The following is a 23,233-nucleotide window of genomic DNA, read 5'->3' as shown; positions in this document are numbered from 1 at the left end:
TATGATCATGCCACTGCACTCCAGCCTGGGTGACACAATGAGACTCTGTCTCTAAAAGAGAGAGAGAGAGAAAGGAAATATTGAATGTACAGAAGACTTCAGAGGTTTTCCATGACTCTTCTTGATGAAAAGCATGTCTAAAAAATCCTTCTCCACGCTGTGTAAATTGAAACAGTGTATCAGTTTTCTGTTTAAATAATACCGAATCACTTAAACATGAAGTTGGTAAGCATTGTGGGAACTTTCTGCAGGCACTTGACTACATTTAAGTTAATCATTGGGAAGGTTTATATGTAAGCTTGGCAGTTTCCACAGAATTTGTTTTGTGTTTTGAACTTACATCTTTGAAACTTTTATAAGTGAAACATTTAAATATACATAAAATATAGAAATTAGCATAATTTAGACATACATAAAAGTATGGAGATTAAGTCCTTATATATCCGTTACTCAGCTCCAGTATTACAGCTTATGGCCATTCTTGTTTCATTGACTTTATCACCCACTTTCTTCCCTCCTGAATTATTTTGAAACTATTCCAGACATATCCTTTCATCCATAAATGTTTCAGTGTGTACCTTTAAATGATAAGACTCTTTTTAAAAATGACCACAGCCAGGGCAATAATGCAAGAAAATGAACTAAAAGGCACCCACTTTGGAAAGGGAAAGATAAACTATTTCTATTTGCAGATGACATGATCTTCTATATAGAAAGCCCAAGGAATGTAACAAAAAAACTATTAGAACTAATAAATTATTTTAACAATTTCGTATGGCAATTCATAGGAAATTGTAAATGGAAATTCAGGAGCACCAGAATAGACAAAACAGTCTTGAAACAGAAAAAGTGGAAGGACTCACAGTTCTTGACATTTATACAATTGGTCGTTTGAATACTAAGCTTACTACAAAGCTGCAGTAATTGAGACAGTTTGGTACTGACATAGGATAGGAATATACATCAATACGATAGAATTGAGAGTTCAGAAATGAAACCTCCCATTTACAGTCAGTTGACTTTTGATAATGATACCAAGAGAATTGAATGGAAAAAGAATGGTACTGAAACAACTAGATATCTACATGAAAAAAATAAATGTGGACCGCACCTCAGACCACATCCAAAACTGTAACTCTGAATGGATCAAACACCTAAATATAAGAGCTAAAACTGTAAAACTTATAGAAGAAAACATAAGGGAGAATCCATGACCTTGGATTAGGCGATGGTTTCTCAAAAGCACAAGCAACAAAAGAAAAAATAGATAAATTGGACATCATTAAAATTAAAATCTTTTGTGCTTCTAAGGACATCATCAAGAAAGTGAAGACAATTCATAGGATAGGAGAGAAATTTTGTGAATCATATATCTTATTACGGACTTGTTTTTAGATGTATAAAGAACTACTATTGATATAATTTGGTAATAAAAATACAACCCAGTTTTTTAAATGGGCAAAAGATCTGAATTGTCATTTCTCCAAAGAAGATATCCAAATGGCCAGTAAGCACATCCCCATCAGGGAAATGGAAATCAAATAGTAAGATACCACTTCACCCGCTCAGATGTCTGTAATCAAAAAGACAGATAATAACAAGTGTTTGTGGGGATGTGGAGAAATGGGAACTCTTACATTGCGGACAAATGTCAAATGGTGCAGGCACTTTAGAAAACAGCCTGGTGGCTCTTCAAACAGTTAAACATAGTGTTACCAACATGGTCTGCAGATTGCACTTCCAGTTTTACATCCAAGAGAAACGAAAACATAATGTCCGCACAAAAACTAGCACATGAATGTTCATAGAAGCATTATTCATAATAGCCCCCAAGTGCAAACAATGCAAATGTTCAACAGCTAATGAAAGGATAAATAAAATGTAGTACATGTATATAATGGGACATTACTTGTCAATAAAAATGAATGAAGTACTTTTATGTGCTACAACATAGATAAGCCTTGCAAACATTACGCTAAGTGCAAGAAACGTTTCACAAAGGACCACGTGTATGATTTCATTCACATGAAATGTCCAGAATAGGCAAGTGTGTAGAGACAGAAAGTAAGTTGGTGCCTGCCTAGGGCTGGGAGACAGGGCTAGGGTGGTAACCTCCGAGGAATGTGGCAGTTCTTTTGTGGAGTGTTGAATATGTTCTAAAATTGATTACAGTAATAGTTGCAGAACTATATGAAGATACTAAAAACCATTGAATTGTACACTTTAAATGAGTGAATTGTATGGCATGAATTGTATCTCAAAGTTGTTTAAAAAACCATAACCACAATACTAATTAGCACACCTAAAAATTAATAATCATTCCTTCGTGTCATCAAATATCTAGTCAGTATTCAAATGACCAATTGTCATATAAATGTCATTTTCTGTTTGTTTATGTAAATCAAGATCCAGATAAGGTTTATATATTATGATTATGTATTTCTTTAGTTTCTTTTGTAAAAGGCAAATTAGTTGAGGTAATTACATACAATGAAATTTACTCCTTTTAAGCATATTCATCACACTAGATGAGCCTTTGGCAATGCATACAGTTGCATTATCACTGTAGTGATGAAGACACAGAACATTGACATCACCCCAAAAAGCTTCATCACACCTTTGCAGTCGTGCTTGACCTTCCCCATCTTAGCCATTGGCAGCCACAAATCTATTTCCTGATCCTATAGTTTTGCATATTCTAGATAGTCATAGAAATGAAACCATAGTGTATATAGCCTTTTGGGGTCAGTTTTCTTTCACTTGACTTAGTGCTTTCAGATTCATCCATAATGTTGCATATATACGAACTTCATTCCTTTTTATTGCTGAGTATTCCTTTGCTTTCTTATGCCACCATTTGTCCATTCTCTTGTTGATGGCCATTTGGGTTATTTCCAACTTAGAGCTATTTCAGATGAAACTGCTGTGGACATTCATGTACATATGTGGGGACATATATTTTTATTTTGGTTAAATACCTAGGAATGGGATTACTGTGTTAGAAGGCAATGATATGTTTACAGCAAATAAGAAACGACACAACAGTTTTCTTCTTTTTCTTTTCTGAGACAGACTCTTACTCTGTTGCCTAGGGTGGTGTGTGTGGCACGATCATGGCTGTCTGCAACCTCGAATTCCTGGACTCAAGCGATCCTTCCACCTCAGCCTCCTGAGTAGCTGGGACTGCAGGCATGCACCACCACACCCAGCTAATTTTATTTTATTAGAGACAAGGTCTTGCTGTGTTGCCCTGGCTGGTCTCAAACTCCTGAGCTCAAGTAGTCCTCCCATCTCAGCCTCTGAAAGTGCCGGGATTACAGGCATGAGCCACTGCACCTGGCCCATGACTGTTGTCTGAAGTAGGTGCACCATTTGCATTCCCACCAGCAGCAGAGGAGAGTTCTCATTGTTCTGCATCTTGAATACGTTTTGGCTTGAATTCTACCTTATCTAATATCAGAGTCACAATTCCTGCTATTATGTTGTGTTTTTTTTTTTTTTTTTTGGACAGGACCATTTTTCTGGTATACTTTTGCCCATGGCTTTTAAAAAATTTTTGTAAGAGTTAACAGACTTTATTTTTTAGAGCAGTTTTAGGTTCATAGAAAAATGGGCAAACAGTATAGAAGGAGCCCATAAAACCTCCCCATTTTGCCCTATTACTAACATCTTGCATTGGTGTTCTACGTTTCTTAAAATTGATGAGCCAATATTGATATATCATTATTAACTAGAATCTGTAATTTAGTGGTAACTCTTTGTGTTGTACATTCTGTGAGCTTGGACAAATGTTTAATGACGTGTTTCTACCATTATAGTATCACACAGAGTAGTTTCACTGCCCTAAAAATTCTCTCTGCTCTGCCTTTTTCAGTCCTCCCTCTCCCTAGCCCCTTACGTCTTTTAACTGTCTCCGTAGTTTTGCCATTTCCAGAATGTCATTTAGTGGGAATCAAACAGTATGTAACCTTTTCAGATTGGCTTCTTTCACTTAACAATACACATTTAAGTTTCCTCCATGCCTTTTCATGGCTTGATAGCTCGTTTCATTTCAGCACTGAGTAATACTCTATTGTCTGGATCTACCATAGTTTATCCATTCACCTAGTGAAAAATATCCCAGTTGCTTCCCAGTTTGGGCAATTATACATAAAGCTGCTGCAAACATTCCTGTGCAGGTTTGCATGTGGCCCTCATTTGGGTAAATACCGAAAAGTGCAATTGCTAGATATATGGTAGGAGTATGTGTAGTTCTGTAAGAAATTGCCAAACTGTCCTCCAAGATGGCCGTACGATTTTACACTGTCACCAGCCATGAATGGCAGTGCCGTTGCTTCACGTCTTTACCAGCAGCATTTGGCGTTGTTAGTGTTTTGGATTTTTGCAATTCTAATAGGTGTGTTGTGGTATCTCGTTGCTTTAATTTGCTGTTCCCTGATGACATACGATATGGAGAGTCTTTTCTTTCTCTTTTTTTTCTCTTTCTTTTCTTTCCTTTTCTTTTTTTTTTTTTTTATTATACTTTAAGTTCTAGGGTACATGTGCACAATGTGCAGGTTTGTTACATATGTATACATGTGCCATGTTGGTGTGCTGCACCCATTAACTCGTCATTTACCTTAAATATATCTCCTAATGCTATCCCCCCTCCCCCCCCCGACCCCATGACAGACCCCAGTGTGTGATGTTCCCCTTCCTGTGTCCAGGTGTTCTCATTGTTCAATTACCACCTATGAGTGAGAACATGCGGTGTTTGGTTTTCTGTTCTTGCGATAGTTTGCTGAGAATGATGGTTTCCAGCTGCATCCACGTCCCTACAAAGGACATGAACTCATCCTTTTTTATGGCTACATAGTATTCCATGGTGTATATGTGCCACATTTTCTTAATCCAGTTTGTCATTGATGGACATTTGGGTTGATTCCAAGTCTTTGCTATTGTGAATAGTGCCGCAATAAACATACGTGTGCACGTGTCTTTATAGCAGCATGATTTATAATCCTTTGGGTATATACCCAGTAATGGCATGGCTGGGTCAAATGGTATTTCTAGTTCTAGATCCTTGAGGAATCGCCACACTGTCTCCCACAATGGTTGAACTAGTTTACAGTCCCACCAACAGTGTAAAAGTGTTCCTGTTTCTCCACATCCTCTCCAGCACCTCTTGTTTCCTCTCTTTGTCACCTGTATATTATCTTTGGTGAGGTGCCTGTTCAGATCTTTTGCCCATTTTTAAAGATGGGTTTTCATTTTCTTATTGTGGAGTTTTAAGAGTTTTTTTGTGTATTCTGGATACCAATCTTTTATCAGATATGAGTAACTTTGCAAATATTGTTTCCCAGTCTGTTGCTTGTCTTTTCATTCTCTTTACAGTGTCTTTTACAGAGCAGAAGTTTTAATTTTAATGAAGTCCAATTTATCAAACTTTTTTTTTGATTTTTGCTTTTTGGGGCATATCTAAGAAGTTGGTGGCAAACCCAAAGTCACCGAGGTTTTCTCTCATTGCTTTAGTCTTTCTGGGTCACCGTTTTCTTCTGGTATTTCTTTTGAACAGCATGCATTGGGTCTTGCTGTGTGAGTTAAGCCCATTCACATTTAATTATATAACATGTCTTTGGTCTCAATTCTCATATTAGTTTATCTTAGGTGTGTTATATTTACTGTTTCTTTCTCTTCTGGATTCTTTTCTTTAAAAAAATTGTCTTTCTATATTTAGAAAGGTTTGTATCTTTGTTTTAGTGGTTGCCTTTGTGCTTATACCTTTTGAACATCTTTGGTGCCCTGCTCTTTTATTTACTCTTTTACTGCCTGTTTTCTTTCTTTTTTTGCTTTTTTTTGTTGTTTGTTTGTATGTTTTGTTTTTTTGTTTTTTTGAGATGGAGTCCCACCCTATTGCCCGGACTGGAGTGCAATGGCATGATCTCGGCTTACTGCAACCTCCGACTCCCAGGTTCAAGCAATTCTCTTGCCTCAGCCTCCTGAGTAGCTGGGATTACAGGTGTCCACCACCAAGCCCAGCTATTTTTTTTGTATTTTTAGTAAAGACAGGGTTTCACCATGTTGGCCAGGGTGGTCTCAAATTCGTGATCTCGTGATCTGCCCGCCTCGGTTTCCAAAGTGCTGGGATTACAGGTGTGAGCCACCGCACTCAGCTTACTGCTTAACAACCAGGCAATGATCTTATTCTACTTTCTTTTTTCATTCTCTTGCGTATTTTTTAGTCAATGATCTTATTCTACTTTCAATGATCTTATTCTATGTTCATTTCAGTTTTTCAATTTTGTGTATTATTCTTTAATTATAGAACATTATTATAAGAAGATTATCGTCCTTTAATTATAGTTCCTGTTATTGCTGTGTTCCAAATATTTTGGTTTTCTTCTTCAGGATCTCCAGATACTGTATTGGATTTTATAGTCCCCCATGTATCTGGATGTACAGATGCATCCAATGTATATTGGATTTTCTGTGCCTATCTTTCGTATTTGTTGCTTACTCTTAAATCACTTAATCATTTTTTAATTGCTTCTTTGTTTTCTTCTTCTTCTTCATCTTCTTTTTTTTTTTTTTGGAGACAGGGCCTTGGTCTTGCTCTGTCATCCAGGCTAGAGTGAAGTGATGCAATCACAGCTTAGTGCAGCCTTTAACGCCTGGACTCAAGTGATCCTCCCACCTCAGCCTCCCCAGTAGCTGGGACTACAGGTGTGTGCCACCACACCCAGCTAATTTTTAAATTTCTTATAGAGAGGGGTCTCCCTGTGTCGCCCAGGCTGGTCTTAAACTCCTGGGCTTAAGTGAGTTTTACTATTGGTTGCTGTATTGTTGTCCAGTGTTTTTGGGGACTATCCTAATTGTTCTTTCTGTGTTTATTAGGAAATTTAAATAAATTTTAAACACTACATCCCCAAAGCCCCTTCCCAATGCTCTTTCATTTGTTTTCTTTTATAAATTTCTACTTATATCCTTCCTTTTATTTGGTGGGATTTTCTCTATTGTCCTTTTATTATCATCTTACACTGAAAACAGAGTTTATTCACTTTCAAATTATCTTATCTAGAGCCTTCTTTTTTTTTTTTTTTTTTTTTCCATCTCATTCTGTCACCCAGGCTGGAGTGCAGTGGTGCGATCTCGGCTCACTGCAGCCTCCTCCTCCTGGGTTCAAGCAATTCTTCTGCCTCAGCCTCCTGAGTAGATAAGATTACAGGCGTGTGCCACCACGCCTGGCCAATTTTTGTATTTTTAGTAGAGACAGGGTTTTGCCATGTTGGCCAGGCTGGTCTGGAACTCCTGGCCTCAAGTGATCTACCTGCCTTGGCCTCCCAAAGTGCTGGGATTACAGGCATGAGCCACCGCACCTGGCCACAATTTTTGTTTGTTTGTTTGTTTTGTTTGTTTGTTTTTTGAGAAGGAGTCTCGCTCTGTTGCCAGGGTGGAGTACAGTGGTGTGATCTCAGCTCACTGCAATCTCCAACTCCCTGGTTGAAGCGATTCTCCTGCCTCAGCCTCCTGAGTAGCTGGGATTACAGGCGCATGCCACCACACCCAGCTAATTTTTGTATTTTTAGTAGAGACGGGGTTTCACCATGTTTGCCAGGATGGTCTCGATCTCCTGACCTCGTGATCTGCCTGCCTCAGCCTCCCAAAGTGCTGGGATTATAGGCGTGAGCCACCACGCCTGGCCATACCACAGATTTTTATAATATTAAATGCTTTTACTGTTTATTCATAAACATTTTATACTTTATGATTTTGCTTATGAATGATTTAGAAGTAGAGTTTTTTTGTTTGTTTTTTTAAAGACTCCAAATATCTTAGGATTTTTTTTCTGGCTAACTTTATGAGAAATTCTAATTTTATTTCACTAATATCAAAAGGCATTGTATATGTGATAGTAATTCTTCAAGATTGGTTAAAACTTTCCTTGTAAATGTGGTCAGTTTTGGCAATTGTTCTATGTGAGATTGCAAATGATGTATATATTTTATATTGCTTAATTTTAGGGGCTGGGTACAGTGGCTTATGTCTGTAATCCCAGCACTTTGGAAGGCTGAGGTAGGAGGACTACTTGAGGCCACGAGTTTGGGACAAGCCTGGTCAACATAGTGAGATCCTGTCTCTATTAAAAAAAAAAAAAATTAAAAAGAAAAAACTTTTTAGGAATGTATATAGTTTTAACATACATATCATAAACTTACTAATTATATTTTTTAAGTCTTTGACTACGTTTCCCTCCCCTCCCCAAGTTTCTTTAATTTGAGAAAAGTGTATTTAAAAATCTACCACTGTATTTATGGCTTTTGAAATTTCTTCTAGCAATTCTATCAAATTTTGCTTAATATATTTCAAAGTTATGTTTTATCTTCTCATGAATTTTTCTGTTTTTTCTTCTTATACACTATCCTATGATATCAAATCTATGAAACGGTTTACCACCTGTTATAATCTCCATTTTCCGAGTTAAAACACCAAAGTAATCTTCATATATTATGTACGTGTATATAATTTTGTGTCACAAATATTAGAAGGTAAAATTGGGTACCAGCTCTGGTGGAAGAAGAGGAATAGTGCTGAAACTAAGACTGATAATGTTAGAAAGTGGATTGGTATACTTCAGGAGGAGAAAGAAAGAACTTCTAAATGAAAGAATAGAGAGGCAGGAAAAAAAGTAGCTTTAGAAATAAGAAAAAGGTGATGAAAGTTATGTTAATAGTCAATTATGTGTAAATAATAGAATCTCAGAATTAAAAGTGACTTGTTTTTAAGCGAAGGATCGTTTCTCATTTGTCTTTTTTTTTTTAATCCCCAGAACCTACCAGAGTGTCAGTCCCTTCTTAGATACATAATAGATTCTTTTTTTTCTTTTTTTTTTTTTTTTTTGAGATGGGATTTTGCTCTTGTCACCCAGGCTGGAGTACAGTGGTGCAATCTCAGCTCACTGCAACCTCCACCTCCTGGGTTCAAGCGATTCTCCTGCCTCAGCCTCCTGAGTAGCTGGGATTACAGGTGTGTGCCACCACGCCCAGCTAATTTTTGTATTTTTAGTAGAAACGGGGTTTCACCATGTTGGCCAGGCTAGTCTCAAACTCATGACCTCAGGTGATCCTCCTGCCTCGGCCTCTCAAAGTGCTGGGATTACAGGCACGAGCCACCGCACACGACCAGTGGATTATTGCTGAAGTAAATAAAATTAAAAGTTTATAGTTTTTTGGAATGACTGCTAAAGTGTCCCAGATGGGTTAAGTTACCTGTTCTTTGTCACATTACTTTGTACAATTTAAAGGAAATTGAATTTTAGTTATTCTTTCTTTAAATAATTAGGACCCAGAAAATTGAATCCTACAACTGAACCCTGAGGTGAAAATTTTGAATCACATTTTTTGCTCGAACTGTTGTTTTCTTTTTTAGATTAAGTTAGAGTATGAAGGAACATTATTTACTGAGTGGAGTGTGCCAGAAATTTGTTTTGTGCTAAATAAAAGGTAAGATTTATGTCATGAATATCAATGTATGTATATATTTTTTAATTCATTCACACAATGTGAACATTCAGATTCAAGGCTGTGATTTAATGTAAATTTTCTTTCATTAAGTAGACATGAAAAGCAAGACAAAATCAGGTTGAATATAGTATAGAAGTAAAATATTGCAAATATTTAAAAATATCTCTTATCAGCATACAATTGAAGTTTTTAGGCTTAAAAAATGGTAAGGGAATTTTATTAATCTCATATGCACCTGTAATTATTCTTTCCCATCTTTTTAAACACTAGCTCACCCAGGACAGAATTGCGTTGTTCCTCACCTGGTGTTCATGCTATAAAACCAATCGTTACTGGCCCAGTAAGTTGATATTAATCATATGTTGTTAAGTCTTGAATAATCATCCTGTTATCCTGTTATATTTTATTTTGCCTTTCTTTTGAGCTTTTCAATCTAATTTAACCTGTTTTAAATAGTATTAATCGTAACTATAAACAAGTCCTAAAGTTATTCTCAGAATGTCCATTTTTAGATATAGCTCATGTTAAATTCTAAATTATAAAATTACATACAATTTTTATCTTCGTCTTTTTATTAGTAAGTATGTTCAAGTTCATAGCCACCACCTTAATGATAACAGGACTCTCAGATGAGTGGATCTCCTGTCATACACTCCTATGACAACGCCTAGGATTAAGAGTAATTTCTAGCAGATTTATTTTTACTCCACTGCATTGTCTTCAACTGAAGAAAACATGTGAATGCAAATGAATTCGAATGAGGTTGAGTCTCTCTAGTTTACCAAAAACACGCAAAGACAAAGTAAAGCATTTTAAGACACTGGCGTTTTAATAATTAATAACAAATACTGGCTACATACCTCACAGCTGGTGTTCCCACACAAGCACGCCTGAAGCTGCAGTTTTACAGACGCCACATCACCAATCCTGCCTTTACTTTGAGGCTTGTGCCTTCTCTTTAATTAAAAAGCTTTATTGTCAAGGCACAAGTAGACAGAGCTATGTGAGAGAGGCCAGATGAATATTAATTCGTTTTTCAGTCCTTATAGAGTGAAACATACTTGAATTTGTCTCTTTGAGTCTATGAGTATTTGCCAGTTTCAAGAACACAATTCATGCTGGGCATGGTGGCTCACGCCTGTAATCCCAACACTTTGGGAGGCCAAGGTGAGCGCATCACCTGAGGTCAGGAGTTCAAGACCAGCCTGGCCAACATAGTGAAACCCTGTCTCTGCTAAAAATACAAAAATTAGCTGGGCGTGGTGGCAGGTGCCTGTAATCCCAGCTACTCGGGAGGCTAAGGCAGGAGAATCGCTCGAACCCGGAAGGCGGAGGTTGCAGTGAGCTGAGATCGCACCACTGCACCCCAGCCTCTGTCTCAAAAAGAGAAAAAAAAAAAAAAACCACAACACAATTCATGAGGAAGTAAGGGACTCCTTTTCCTTTTGTTTCATTTTTGTTGTTGTTGTTGTTTTTGAGATGGAGTTTTGCTCTTGTCGCCCAGGCTGGAGTGCAGTGGCATAATCTTGGCTCACTGCAACCTCTGCCTCCTGGGTTCAAGCAATTCTCCTGCCTCAGCCTCCCAAGTAGCTGGGATTACAGGCATGTGCCACCACACCCAGCTAATTTTGTATTTTTAGTAGAGACAGGGTTTCTCCATGTTGGTCAGGCTGGAGTCGAACTTCTCACCTCAGGTGATCCACCTGCCTTGGCCTCCCAAAGTGCTGGGATTACAGGTGTGAGCCACCGTGCCCGGCCACATCTGACTTTTGAAAAGCACTCAGTTGTAACAACCAAAAGCATCTCTAGGCATTACCAAAAGTCCCTGGGGAGCAAAATTACCCCACTGAATGAGAAAATTAGTTGAATTGTATTTCAGTGAGGAAGACAAATGTAATAAAAATGATAAAGATGGCAAGATATAGATAAATATTTAAATATATATTTAAATTTTATTCTGAAATTTTTCTTCCTCTGATCTTAGATAAGTAACTTAGTTCCTGTGTGACTTTTATGCCTATATCCATATTTGCATTTGATTTAATGTTAATATATCACAGTTTCGTTTGCATTTTCTTTGAGGATGAAGAAGAACGCAATTTATTTGTGGACAGTTCTCACACTTGCTTTCTGTGGTACTATAGAGTTAGGTAAGTAATGCAGTACTGAATAGGTAATTATGCTTTTAAAGAGTATTTCCCTTCAGCTTTTAATTAACCACAAATAGATTATCTATATTATGGTTTCCATACAACTTTCTTTTTTTTTTTTTTTTGAGACGGAGTCTTACTCTGTCGCCCAGGCTGGAGTGCAGTGGCTGGTTCTCAGCTCACTGCAAGCTCCGCCTCCCGGGTTTACACCATTCTCCTGCCTCAGCCTCCCGAGTAGCTGGGATTACAGGTGCCCGCCACGTTGCCCGGCTAGTTTTTTTGTATTTTTTTAGTAGAGACGAGGTTTCACCGTGTTCGCCAGGATGGTCTTGATCTCCTGACCTCGTGATCCGCCCGTCTCGGCCTCCCAAAGTGCTGGGATTACAGGCTTGAGCCACCGCGCCCGGCCACCATACAACTTTCATTCACCAACCAAGCTATTCTCAAATACACTGCCAAAGAAATACTGAAGAACAAATAGTAAAATTAAGAGCAGCACTATTTTAGCACATACTGTGTCTACATGTTTCTACTTTAATATAAATTCTTTCTTAATTTTTATAATAACCACATAAATGTAAGTCTTCATAGATGTGGAAGCATAAGCATGGATGGGTCAAACAATTTGGAAAAAATACAATGCTACTAAAAGATAGCATTGAGATTTGACTCTGGTTTTTCAGTCTATAGGGCTCTTCTATTATATGCATTTCAGAAATACCGTGTTTGTATTAGATAGCTTTTCAAACTCATGACAAAATGAAGGTAACTGAATATAAGAAGGGAAAAAGTGGTACACAAATACATTATTAACTGCATAGAAATCATTCAATAAGTTTAAAAAGTATCAGTGATTCGGAATATGCTTTAGTATCATGGTCATGGCAACATCCTAAGCACTGTGTAGGATATAAGGAACTATAGTATGTGGATCCTGACCTCAGGATGCCTGGAAAGTACTTACTTCATTTTATCCACTTCACGTTTATTTCCTTGGGGAAACTGTTCCTCCCTATTCTGTGATAGTATTGTTAATTTCATGTGATGTATATGGTCTAACTCTACAAACCCACATTTCCTTGGTTACAGTTATTAGTTGAGGATTGGCACATACACGATCCAGGCAGAACCAATCAGAATACTCATGTCTTCAGTAAAGCATGGTTGTTGTTGATAGTTTTATTGTCCTGGTCCACATAGTCCCTTAAAGTCGGATGGTTCTGCAGTTTATGTGGAATTTTTGGATTGGACATCCTGAGCTAGATTGTAAGTCCGAATAATACCTCGGTTTCAGCAAGCCCCATGGGAGTACACATTAACCCAGCCGCCTCTCACTCACTGCCACTTTCCCAGAGTCTTATTGAGAAGCAGGGAGGATCGAGTCTCTGCCACTCATGAAACTGGCAGGCTTCTGTCCTTGTTGGCAGTTTCAGAAATACCAATCACCAGCTTTTCCTCTATGGGTTCTGAACCAGTTGAGAAATAGACAAGGGCAAGTTTGGGGATAACAAACCCTGGTAGAGGCCAGGCACAGTGGCTCATGCCTGTAGTCCCAGCTACAAAGGAGGCTGAGTTAGGAGAATCACTTGACCCCAGAAATTTGAGGTTACTGTGTCAAGGTTATAGTGAGCTATGATTGTGCCACTGTACTCCAGCATGGTGACAGAATGAGACTCTGTCTCATAAAATAAAATAATAGGCCGGGCACGGTGGCTCACACCTATAATCCCAGCATTTTGGGAGGCCAGGGCGGGTGGACCTGAAGTCAGGAGTTCAAGACCAGCCTGAACAAGATGAAACCCCATCTCTATTAAAAATACAAAAAAAAAAATCAGCCATACGTGTTGGCAGGCACCTGTAATCCCAGCTATTAGAGAGGCTGAGGGAGGAGAGTCACTTGAATCTGGGAGGCGGAGGTTGCAGTGAGCTGAGATCACGCCACTGCATTTCAGTCTTGGCAACAAGAGCAAAACTCCATCTCAAAAATAAATAAATATATATATATATATATAAAAGAAAATATTTCTGGTAGAGTTGAATTGTAAAAAAGGACCTGCTCCTTTGGCCAAATGGGCTACTTTCTATTCTCCCAAGTAGAGCTCTTGGGAACCGCCAGAGAAGATAATCTGTTGCAATAAGACTGTATGTTTGTGTCCCACCCTGTTTACCCCCAAATTTTTATGCTGAAACCTAATCCCTGATGTGATGGTATCTGGAGGTTGCACCATTGGGAAGTGGTTAGATCATGAGGGAGCAGTCCTTATGAATGGGATTAGTGCTCTTACAGAAGAGACCCCAAAGAGTTCCTTTTTCCCTTCCATCATGCGAGGACCCGGTGAGAAGATAGCACCTTGATCTTTGGACTTTGCAGCCTCCAGACTATGAGAAATAAAGGTTTGTTGTTAAAGCCACCCAGTCTATGGTATTTTTGTTATAGCAGACCAAACTAGGACATCTGCCAAGAAGCATTGAATGGATTACCAATTTCATTTACACACATTAAGACCTAAGAGCTAGGGCTGAAAGAGATGGGCCTCCAGGCTACCCTGATCTTGATATGTTTTCTCCTTGTAAGTAAGAACAGAAGGAAAAGCACCTAGTCTAAAAGCACTAACCAAAAGGTTAGTCCAAAAGAGAGAACTCCGTAGGGACTAAGAGTTTTTCTGTAATATATATTGTAAGAATTTTCAATCTGTCACCTGTAAAAATATCAATTAAAGAATAATAATGAGGCCTAGCGTGGTGGCTCATGCTTTTAATCTCAGTGTTTTGGGAGGCCACGGTGAGAGGATTGCTTGAGCCCAGGAGTTCAAGAGCAGCCTGGGAAACAGCAAGACTTGTCTCTACAAAAAATAGAGAAAATTTGCTAGGCATGGTGACTTGCATCTGTAGTCCCAACTACTTAGGAGGCTGAGATGGGAGGATCACTTGAGCCCAGGAGTTCAAGACCATCCTGGGAAACACAGCAAGACCTGTCTCTACAAAAAACATTAAAAAGTTGTCAGGCATGATGACTTGCATCTGTAGTTCCAACTACTTGCAAGGCTGAGGTAGGAGGTTCGCTTAAGCCCAGGAGTTTAAAGCTACTGTGAGCTATGATTGCACCACTGCACTCCAGCCTCCATGTCAGAGCAAGACCCCATCTCTAGAAAAAATAAAAATAAAAACAAAGTAATAACAATTAATGGCTAGAAAGATTACATAAAGAATTAAAAGGATAGTAATGAAATCAGTACCCACATGTGTATTACCCAAATCAAGAAATAGAACATCACACCTCTTTATGCCCTACCAACACCTCTTTATGCCCTACCAATCACACTCTATTCACCCTCCAAGAGTTAGACACTATTCTGGATATTGTTCTTTGTCTTTTCGTTATTTTATCCTAAATACTGTACAGTGAATGATTTCTTGCCTTTTTCTTATAGTTTAGTGACTATATTTGATTGTAATAAATTGTTTAGTTTTGTCAGTTCTTGAACATTATTTAAATTGAATCATATGGTAAGTATTCTTCCATGAGTTGCTTCCTTCTCTAAAAATTATGTTTTTGAGACTTATCCATAGTCAAAGAAGAATCTTTAGTTCTTTCATTGTGACTGCTCTATGGTATTTCATTATATGACTCTGTTCATTCTGCTGATGCATTTATTTGCAACTACAAATGATGCTGTGAATGCCTGAACATACCTCATAGTGTCTTGCTACTCAAAATGTAATCTGAGGATCAGCAGCACTGACATCACCTGGAAGTTTATTAGAAGTGAAGAATGTCAGGCTTTATTCCAGCCCTATGGGATAATAATCTGCACTTTAAGAAGATTCTGTAGGAATTTATATGTGCATTGTAGTTTGGGAAGTAGTACTGATTTAATGCGTATAAATGAAAGTTTCTCTAAGGTAGAGACCTAAAAGTACAATAGCCTAAAAGTAGGATGTGCATTTGTTCAACTTTCCTGGGGGATGCCCAAGTCACTTTTGAAAGATTGTCCAATTTTATATCCACACTGGTAGTGCGTGAAAGTTCCCATTTTGCTGTATCCTCACCAACACTTAAAATTGTCTGACTTTTTAATTTTTCCAGTCTACTAGGTATGAAATGATGTCATTGTATTTTTATTTACATTTTACTGATTACTGGTGCATTGAGTATATTTTATCTGTTCAGCAGGAATTTTTCTTCTCTTTTCTGTTCAATAAGTATTTTGATCGACTTTTGAGTTATTTTTATTTTCATAATAATTTACAGGATTTCATTATATATCTTAATTACTACTCCATTATCACATATATATGTGTGTGTGTATATATATATATACTGAAAGTATTCTGTCCCAGTTTATGCAGATTTTTACTTTCCATGCCTCCTATTGATAAGAAAGGTCTTTAGTATTGTGGATAAATTGATTAATACTTTCCTTTGTGGGTTTATGCCTTTTAAAATCTATTTAAGAAATCTTTTCCTACTTACAAGATCATAAGGATAGGCTCCTATATTGTTTTCTAAAAGTTCTATATGTTTTTTTCCTTCTAAAATTAGGTCTTTAATCCACCTGGAATTGGTTTTTGTACAAACTTAGAATAGGAATTCACTTTGTTTTTTCTACATGAATAATTAATTTTCTCATACTCATTTAATGAATAATCTATTTATCCAGAATATCTTCTCTTTCATATATCAATTTTCCGTATATGCATGAGTGTTTTTCTGGGCTGGCTATTCTGTTCAGCTGACATATTTGTCCATACTTGAACAAAACTACATTATCCTTATTACTATAACTGTATTTTTTAAATCTTGACAAGTGGTAGTAGAAATACCCACCCCACTCCAACTCTTCCCAACTTGATTTCTACATTCAGTGCAATCCCAATCAAAATCCCAACAAGTTACTTTATAAATATGAACAAACACATCCTAGAGTGTATATGGAGAAGCAAAAGACTCCGAATAGCCAACACAATATTGAAGGAGAAAAACACTGATGACACCCACTTCTGGCGAGGACATGAACCAGTAACAACTGTCTTTCATTACGGGTGGGAATGCAAAATGACACAACCACATGGGCTTCAGATGAGCGGTCTTATGCATCTTCTGTTACATTTATTTTAAAGTATTTTATGTTTCTGATGCAATTGTAATTGGTGTTGCAGACTCTAGAATTAACAGGAATTTTACCTCCAAATATTCCCTTCCCGGTTTATGGCTTACTCCTTACCATCATTTTGGTACTTTCTAGTTGTTTATCCTTCAAATTGCACATTTTTCAGTCAATATTTATTCGGATTTATCCACAGACCTATCATTTCTTTGCTCAACGGTGCTTATATTCTCAGACATGTTTTCTCATATTACTTGCTCTTCCTGAAGTGTATCGTTTCAGGGTTCCTTTAGGGAAGATTTCTGAGTGATTAAATTTCTCAGTATTCATGCCTCTGAAAATATCTTTATTTTATCCTCACTCTGGAAAAATCATTTCTCTGGGAATATGATTTTAGGTTGCTTGCTATTTTCTCTCAATGCTTTAAAATTATTTTTTCTTGTGTCTGGCTCCAACTTCAGTTGATAAGTCGGCTGTCTTTCAAATGGTTTTTCCTTTTTAGGTAATCTATATTTTCTCTGCGGTTGTTTTAAGATCTTGCCGTATCTTTGGTGTTTTACTATTGTATATTTCTTTTGAGATGTATTACAGTTCCTGAATCTGAATATTGGTGTCTTTCATCAATTCTCGAAAATTCACATTGTCTTTTTTCTTTTTTGAGACGGAGTCTCGCTCTGTCGCCCAGGCTGGAGAAAGGTGGCATGATCTCAGCTCACTGCAACTTCTGCCTCATGAGTTCAAGTGATTCTCCTGCCTCAGCCTCCCTAGTAGCTGGAATTACAGGCGCCCGCCACCATACCTGGCTAATTTTCGTATTTTTAGTAGAGATGGGGTTTCATCATGTTGGCCAGGCTGGTCTCGAACTCCTGACCTTTGGTGATCCACCCACCTCAGCCTCCCAAAGTGCTGGGATTACAGGCATGAGTGACTGTGCCTGGCCTATCTTTTTAAATATTTGTTCTCCTTTATTCTTTTTTTTTCTCTCTAAATTTTCCTAAGAGAAATGTGTGTCACCTTTTAGTTCTGTCTTTCCTGACTCTTAAAATCTTGTCGTATTTTTCTATCTTTCTGTCTTATTGTGATTCATTCTTAGTTATTTTTTAAATGTTTCATTCAGTTCACTAATTATCTCGTTATCCGTGTCTAAATTTTTTGTTTTTGTTTTTGAAATAGGATCTTGTCCTGTCACCCAGGCTGGAGTGCAGTGGTGCAATCATAGCTCATGCAACCTCAAATTCTTGGGCTCAGGCACTCCTCCCACCTCAAACTCCTGAATACCTGGGACTGCAGGCACACACCACTGTGCTCCACTTTTTTTTTTTTTTTTTTCTGTACAGACAGGGTTTCGTTTTGTTGCCCAAGCTAGTCCCAAGCTCTTGGCCTCAAGCAATCCTCCTGCCTTGGCCTCTGAAAGCACTGGGAGCCACCATGCCACGCCAGTGTCTAAATTTTGTAATCCCTAAAATCCTTTTACCTAGAGGTAATTACTGTACTCTTGTGCCACTTCTGCATCATTACATCCAAAATTGGCTCATACATTTGTGGGTTCTGGTGTAAAATGAAAATTGGGGTCTCTTGCTCAAAAAGCACGGGGAAAATACTGTTAAAGCTATCAAATTTAAAGCTTTTTCTCCTTCCATAGTCACTCTCATTACCTTTCATGGTGTTTTTTATTTGCAATTTAACGTCATGCTCCCTTAAACAAGGAATACTCATGGACCAGGTGCAGACCCTCCTAGTCACCTGGTGGGTGATTCAGCTTGTCGAGTACTGGTGGGCCAAGTACAGACCCTTGTAGTCACCTGGTGGGTGGTTCAGCATGTAGACTACTTGTGGGTCAGGTGCAGACCCTCCTAGTCACCTGGTGGGTGATTCAGGATGTGGCGTACTCGTGGGCCAGGTGCACAGTCTCGTAGTGCACAGCCCACCAACCGCCAGATTTCCCTTCTCAATAGACCTGCACATCATGCTCAGCCAGTGGAGGGATCTGAAGTAGTCAAGCCATGTATCTTCCCTTCATGGGCCTCCCACCTCAACCCATGGCAGATGGGCAACCCCCAAGGGTATTGCAGCCTCTACACTGGGCCATGCTAGATACCTGGATTAGGGGGAGGCAAGAGGTTTACTCCTGCCAAGATGAGTAAGCCACGCCATCATCACCATCATCATGCCATGGTGCTGCCAGCCAGGTATGGGACAGCCGCTGCCGTGCCTTACTCCAAGACACTGCAGCGTGCATTTGCCCTACCCCGACAATCCCCCAACACCTGAGCCTAGGCCCTCACCCAGGTCAAAGACAGAAGCAGCTTGTGGGACGGGTTAAGGAGGGGAAGGCTGGTCAGGACCCAAGGTGCCAGAGCATGGAGGGGAATCGGGGTAAATAATCCATCCCAGGGAGGCAGAGAGGCAGCAGAAGGCGGGACTGTATGAATGCCAAAACCCCACGTCCCCGGCGCATGCTTCATTGTCTCATCACACTTCGCTTACAAAACATAATGTCAAAGATAAATTTGTTAAGAATTTCAAGATAAATACTGTAGAGTACAGGACCCTTCTAAGCACTGCCTCTTTCCCCAGGCTCTCGACACCTATTGACTCTGCCCCTAAACCAGAGTTCTGATGCTAGAAAGAATTCATGAACAAGTATCATGTTAGCATCCAAACTCTCTTGCTTTCTTCTTTCTGTCTCTCTAGGATTAGAATAGAGAATAAAAAGGGAAAAAGATCCATGAAGTTGTGCTGAAACTAGTCTTCCCGAGTTCACTGTAACATTTTTCTATTTCATCACTGTATCCCCCTACTATCTATCTATCTACGGAAACTGCTGTGGCAAAGTCACTGAAGGTAATTGCCAAATTCAATGGGATTTTTTTGATCCTCTTACTGTAATAATTTCTATACCACATTTAATTCTGAGAATCACTTTCTTTTTGAAACTCTCTCATTCCTTCACTCTCTAATACCACTATGTTCTATTTCCATAATGGGTTTTTTTTTCCCCGTCTTTTTCTTTGGCTTTTTGTCATCTGTCCTTACCTTAAATGTCAATTCATTCCAGGGTTTTCTCTTCAGTCTTATTCTAAACTCTACACTTCAGCCTGTGCACTAACTCAAGAAAGCCAAGAAAACTGATAAAGACCCAGCAGAATGCTGCTAATATTGTCTTCCATGGAAATTGAGGCTGTCACTTTAATGTCAGCTGATACTGATTCCTTCTCTACGAGGTTACTGTATTAATACCAAAGCCTTTCTTTTATTATCTACAAGTATTTCCTTTTGCCTTCAAATTTTCCTTCCAGAGACGCTGGTAACTCACTCGGTGACTCAGTTCTTCTTTCCTGTGCCTGTGACAAGTAAGCATAACACAAGGCAGAAGGTATCAGCCCTGGAGCTGGGGTCTTTTTCATCAACCTTGGACTGTGTGGAACTCTGGGCACAGTTTACCTATTAAGATTTACCGTAGCTGTTTTCAGCAGCTTTCTAACGTATCGGATTGAACACATGAAATAGAATATTCATTGTACAGTCTCAGAAACTCACTGCATGCTCATTTACTGATTCCCAAAGCATTTTCATTTTGTTTTGTGCATAATAATGTACTAGACACTGCAGTAATCAGCAAACGGAAGGACATAGTCACGAGGCACTGACTTTCAGAGATGATATATGCTAAAAATATGCAGGTAACTTTACAGTGAAAAAACACTTTCTAGAAAACATACAACTAAACATACAAGTGAATATTAGTCCCTTTTTGTTTTATTTTATAATTAAAAATAGAGACAGGGTCTCACTATATGTCCCAAGCTGGTCTCAAACTCCCGGGCTCAAGCAGTCCTCCCGCTCCGGGCTCCCAAAGTGCTGGGATTACAGGTGTGAGCCACCAGGCCTGGCCTGTTACTCCTTTCAGGGCTGGTGAGGGAAGGATTTGTCATGCTAAAAGACAATTTTCTGTTTGACATAAATTATAACATATAAAGACTGTAGGGTTTTTTATGTAGAATGACAGTATCAACATTTTAAAGAAGATTAATCATGAAGTTTTGATTCTGTGGACTTGCAGTGTTAAGGAAGCCACTCAGACTTCTGTGATGACAAATGAGAATCAATAACGATATTGATAAATAAATAGACATACGTGATTTTTTGTTTTTTACATTTAGCCTTTAATTTTATGTACTATAATGAAATATAAAGAGAATATGCAAAGGTTTAGAAACATGTATCTTGAATGTAGAATATTCAAACTAACGTTTAATGGGCTGTTTACTAAAATATGTTTCCTCTTTTTCCACGCAGACATTTCTTTAACAACTTAACCCAGGTAAAATATTTTTTAAATTTTGTATAGCCTTCATGTATCACTACTATATTGTTTCTCTCTTATCTTCCATATTTACCAGATGAGGAATTTTTCAAACTAATTTTGCAATGATATTTGCTTAGAGTAGTGGTACTCAAGGTGTGTCTCTTTCTATAAGACCCATTCAGGAGGTCCATGAGGTTCACCCTTTTCTAACCACCTGTCTGCATAAGGATGGATTTCCCCACTTTTACTTCTACCAAGATAATTTTTACCAACAACTTGCCTGAAGGAGCAGAGATGATTATCCAGCTGTCTTTTATTAATACAAATATTAAAGATGGTTTTTAAAATATTAAGCATCCATTCTTACTAATATTTTTCCTTTGAAAAATAGTTATTTTTCATAAAAATGTTAATTAACATATAATAGATGTACCATAGTTTTGAAAATAAATAAATTATCTTTAAATGTTCTCAAATTTAATTTGTTATATGGTAAATACTGGTGGATCTAAACCACATAAAACAAAAGCCTTGTAGGATTCATAATAATTTTTAAAAGTATGAAGGGGGTCCTAGGATCAAAAAGTTTCAAAATTCTGGAATAGAGGATGATTAGAAGTATGATGGAAAGATATATTCAAAATGTTGAAAACTGAAATAAGGTTAAATAGTATTTGGAAATTACACCTCTATAGAGATATTATAAGTCTCTAAAAGCAGCAACTTACTGGAAGAAAAGAAGTAGTAAAACAAGATAAACTGTGTTTATCTTTGAGTGAGCTCAGTGCCCATAACTACTCCTACTCCAAATCCCACTGATATTACTGAATTATTTTTTGAGGTTACAACTATAACAACGCTCAAAAGCAAGAAATAATATTATCGGTAATTAAGGAATTTTAAGATACATAGAAAATATAGGAGAACTGACAGAAGTAGAATATATATTACAGACTCAGATAATGCAGAATAACCTCCTTCTCACTCAAAACGCATAGAAATGCCTACAGAAAATATATGTGTGTATACTGCTAGCACACACACTCACAGACCTTTACATTAATACAGGTGCAGGTGTGCATATGGAATTTAAAAGCAAGAAAAGGAATTTCCTGGTGATCAGAAATAATTAAGGAACTCAAAGTCAGAGTTTCAAGATTGAATTAGAACAGAATGTGAGCTTTCTAGAAAACATACAACTAAACATACAAATGAATATTATTCCTTTATGTTTTATTTTATAATTAAAAGCAGTGGAAAAGGGGTGATGTTTTAATGATTTTATGGGACTGGGAATGAAAGTTTCGGCCTATGGGAGTCAAGGGAGCTGAAACTAACCTCCCTATATGAAGTTAGGGTTTAGAAAATGTCTTGGCTGGGAGCGGTGGCTCACACCTGTAATCCCAGGACTTTGGGAGGCCGAGGCCGGCAGATCTCAAGGTCAGGAGATTGAGACCATCCTGGCCAACACGGTGAAACCCAGTCTGTACTAAAAATACAAAAATTATCTCGGCGTGGTGGCACGTGCCTGCAGTCCCAGCTACTCAGGAGGCTGAGGCAGGAGAATCACTTGAACCAGGGAGTCAGAGGTTGCAGTGAGCCGAGATCGCGCCACTGCACTCCCACCTGGCGGCGGAGCAAGATTCCATCTTAATAATAATAATAATAATAATAATAATAAAAAATATTTAAAATTTATAAATGTCTATAAAATGGAGACTGGTAAAGCTCTACTGACTGTCTTAGGATAATTGCAAAGAAATGATACACCTCTTTTGGGGGCTGTAAACAGATAAGGGATTACCCAGATTTCAGGTGCACGTCCTAATTTAACAGCCCAAGAGATTCAAGAACCTACAGCCAAGAAATAAATACAAATATAACTTTGCAAGCAGTCAAACACATAGAGCCCAGGCGGAAGTGATTGCAAAACCCATTTCCATGACCTTGCTGGGTTTTGATTTATATTCAGGCGTGTGAAATCAGTAACAAAAACAAACAAAAAAAAAGGATCAGTAACAAAATTACCTAGAAAATCCCCATGTTGGGGAATTTAAACATTTCTGTATCCATGGGTCAAAAAAGAAACCAATCGTTTAAACTAAATAATTAAGACCTCCAGGAAAATAGTAAAGGACACAAAACACCTCCACTCCTGCTTTAAAA

The 23,233-nt window shown here is 38.0% G+C and overlaps 1 protein-coding gene across 11 annotated transcripts in view; it reads left to right on the top strand.

Moving 5' to 3' along the window:
* CATSPERE (catsper channel auxiliary subunit epsilon) overlaps positions 1 to 23,233 on the top strand; it is a 195,172-nt gene that overhangs the window by 25,180 nt on the left and 146,759 nt on the right. For 6 of the 11 annotated variants that reach the window (XM_071073412.1, XM_071073414.1, XM_071073403.1 and 3 more), the window contains 4 exons: positions 9,406 to 9,479; positions 9,771 to 9,840; positions 11,583 to 11,650; positions 21,058 to 21,082. In XM_071073412.1, coding sequence (XP_070929513.1) covers positions 9,406 to 9,479; positions 9,771 to 9,840; positions 11,583 to 11,650; positions 21,058 to 21,082 — 237 coding nt within the window. The remainder of the gene's footprint in view (positions 1 to 9,405; positions 9,480 to 9,770; positions 9,841 to 11,582; positions 11,651 to 21,057; positions 21,083 to 23,233) is intronic. The other 5 variants (XM_071073422.1, XM_071073424.1, XM_071073420.1 and 2 more) reach the window with 2 other exon arrangements.

The sequence above is a fragment of the Macaca nemestrina genome, chromosome 1 (assembly GCF_043159975.1).
Source record: "Macaca nemestrina isolate mMacNem1 chromosome 1, mMacNem.hap1, whole genome shotgun sequence".
Taxonomy (NCBI): Eukaryota; Metazoa; Chordata; class Mammalia; order Primates; family Cercopithecidae; genus Macaca; species Macaca nemestrina.
The sequence above is the reverse complement of the archived record's forward strand: the minus strand, read 5'-3'. Positions and strand labels throughout refer to the sequence as shown.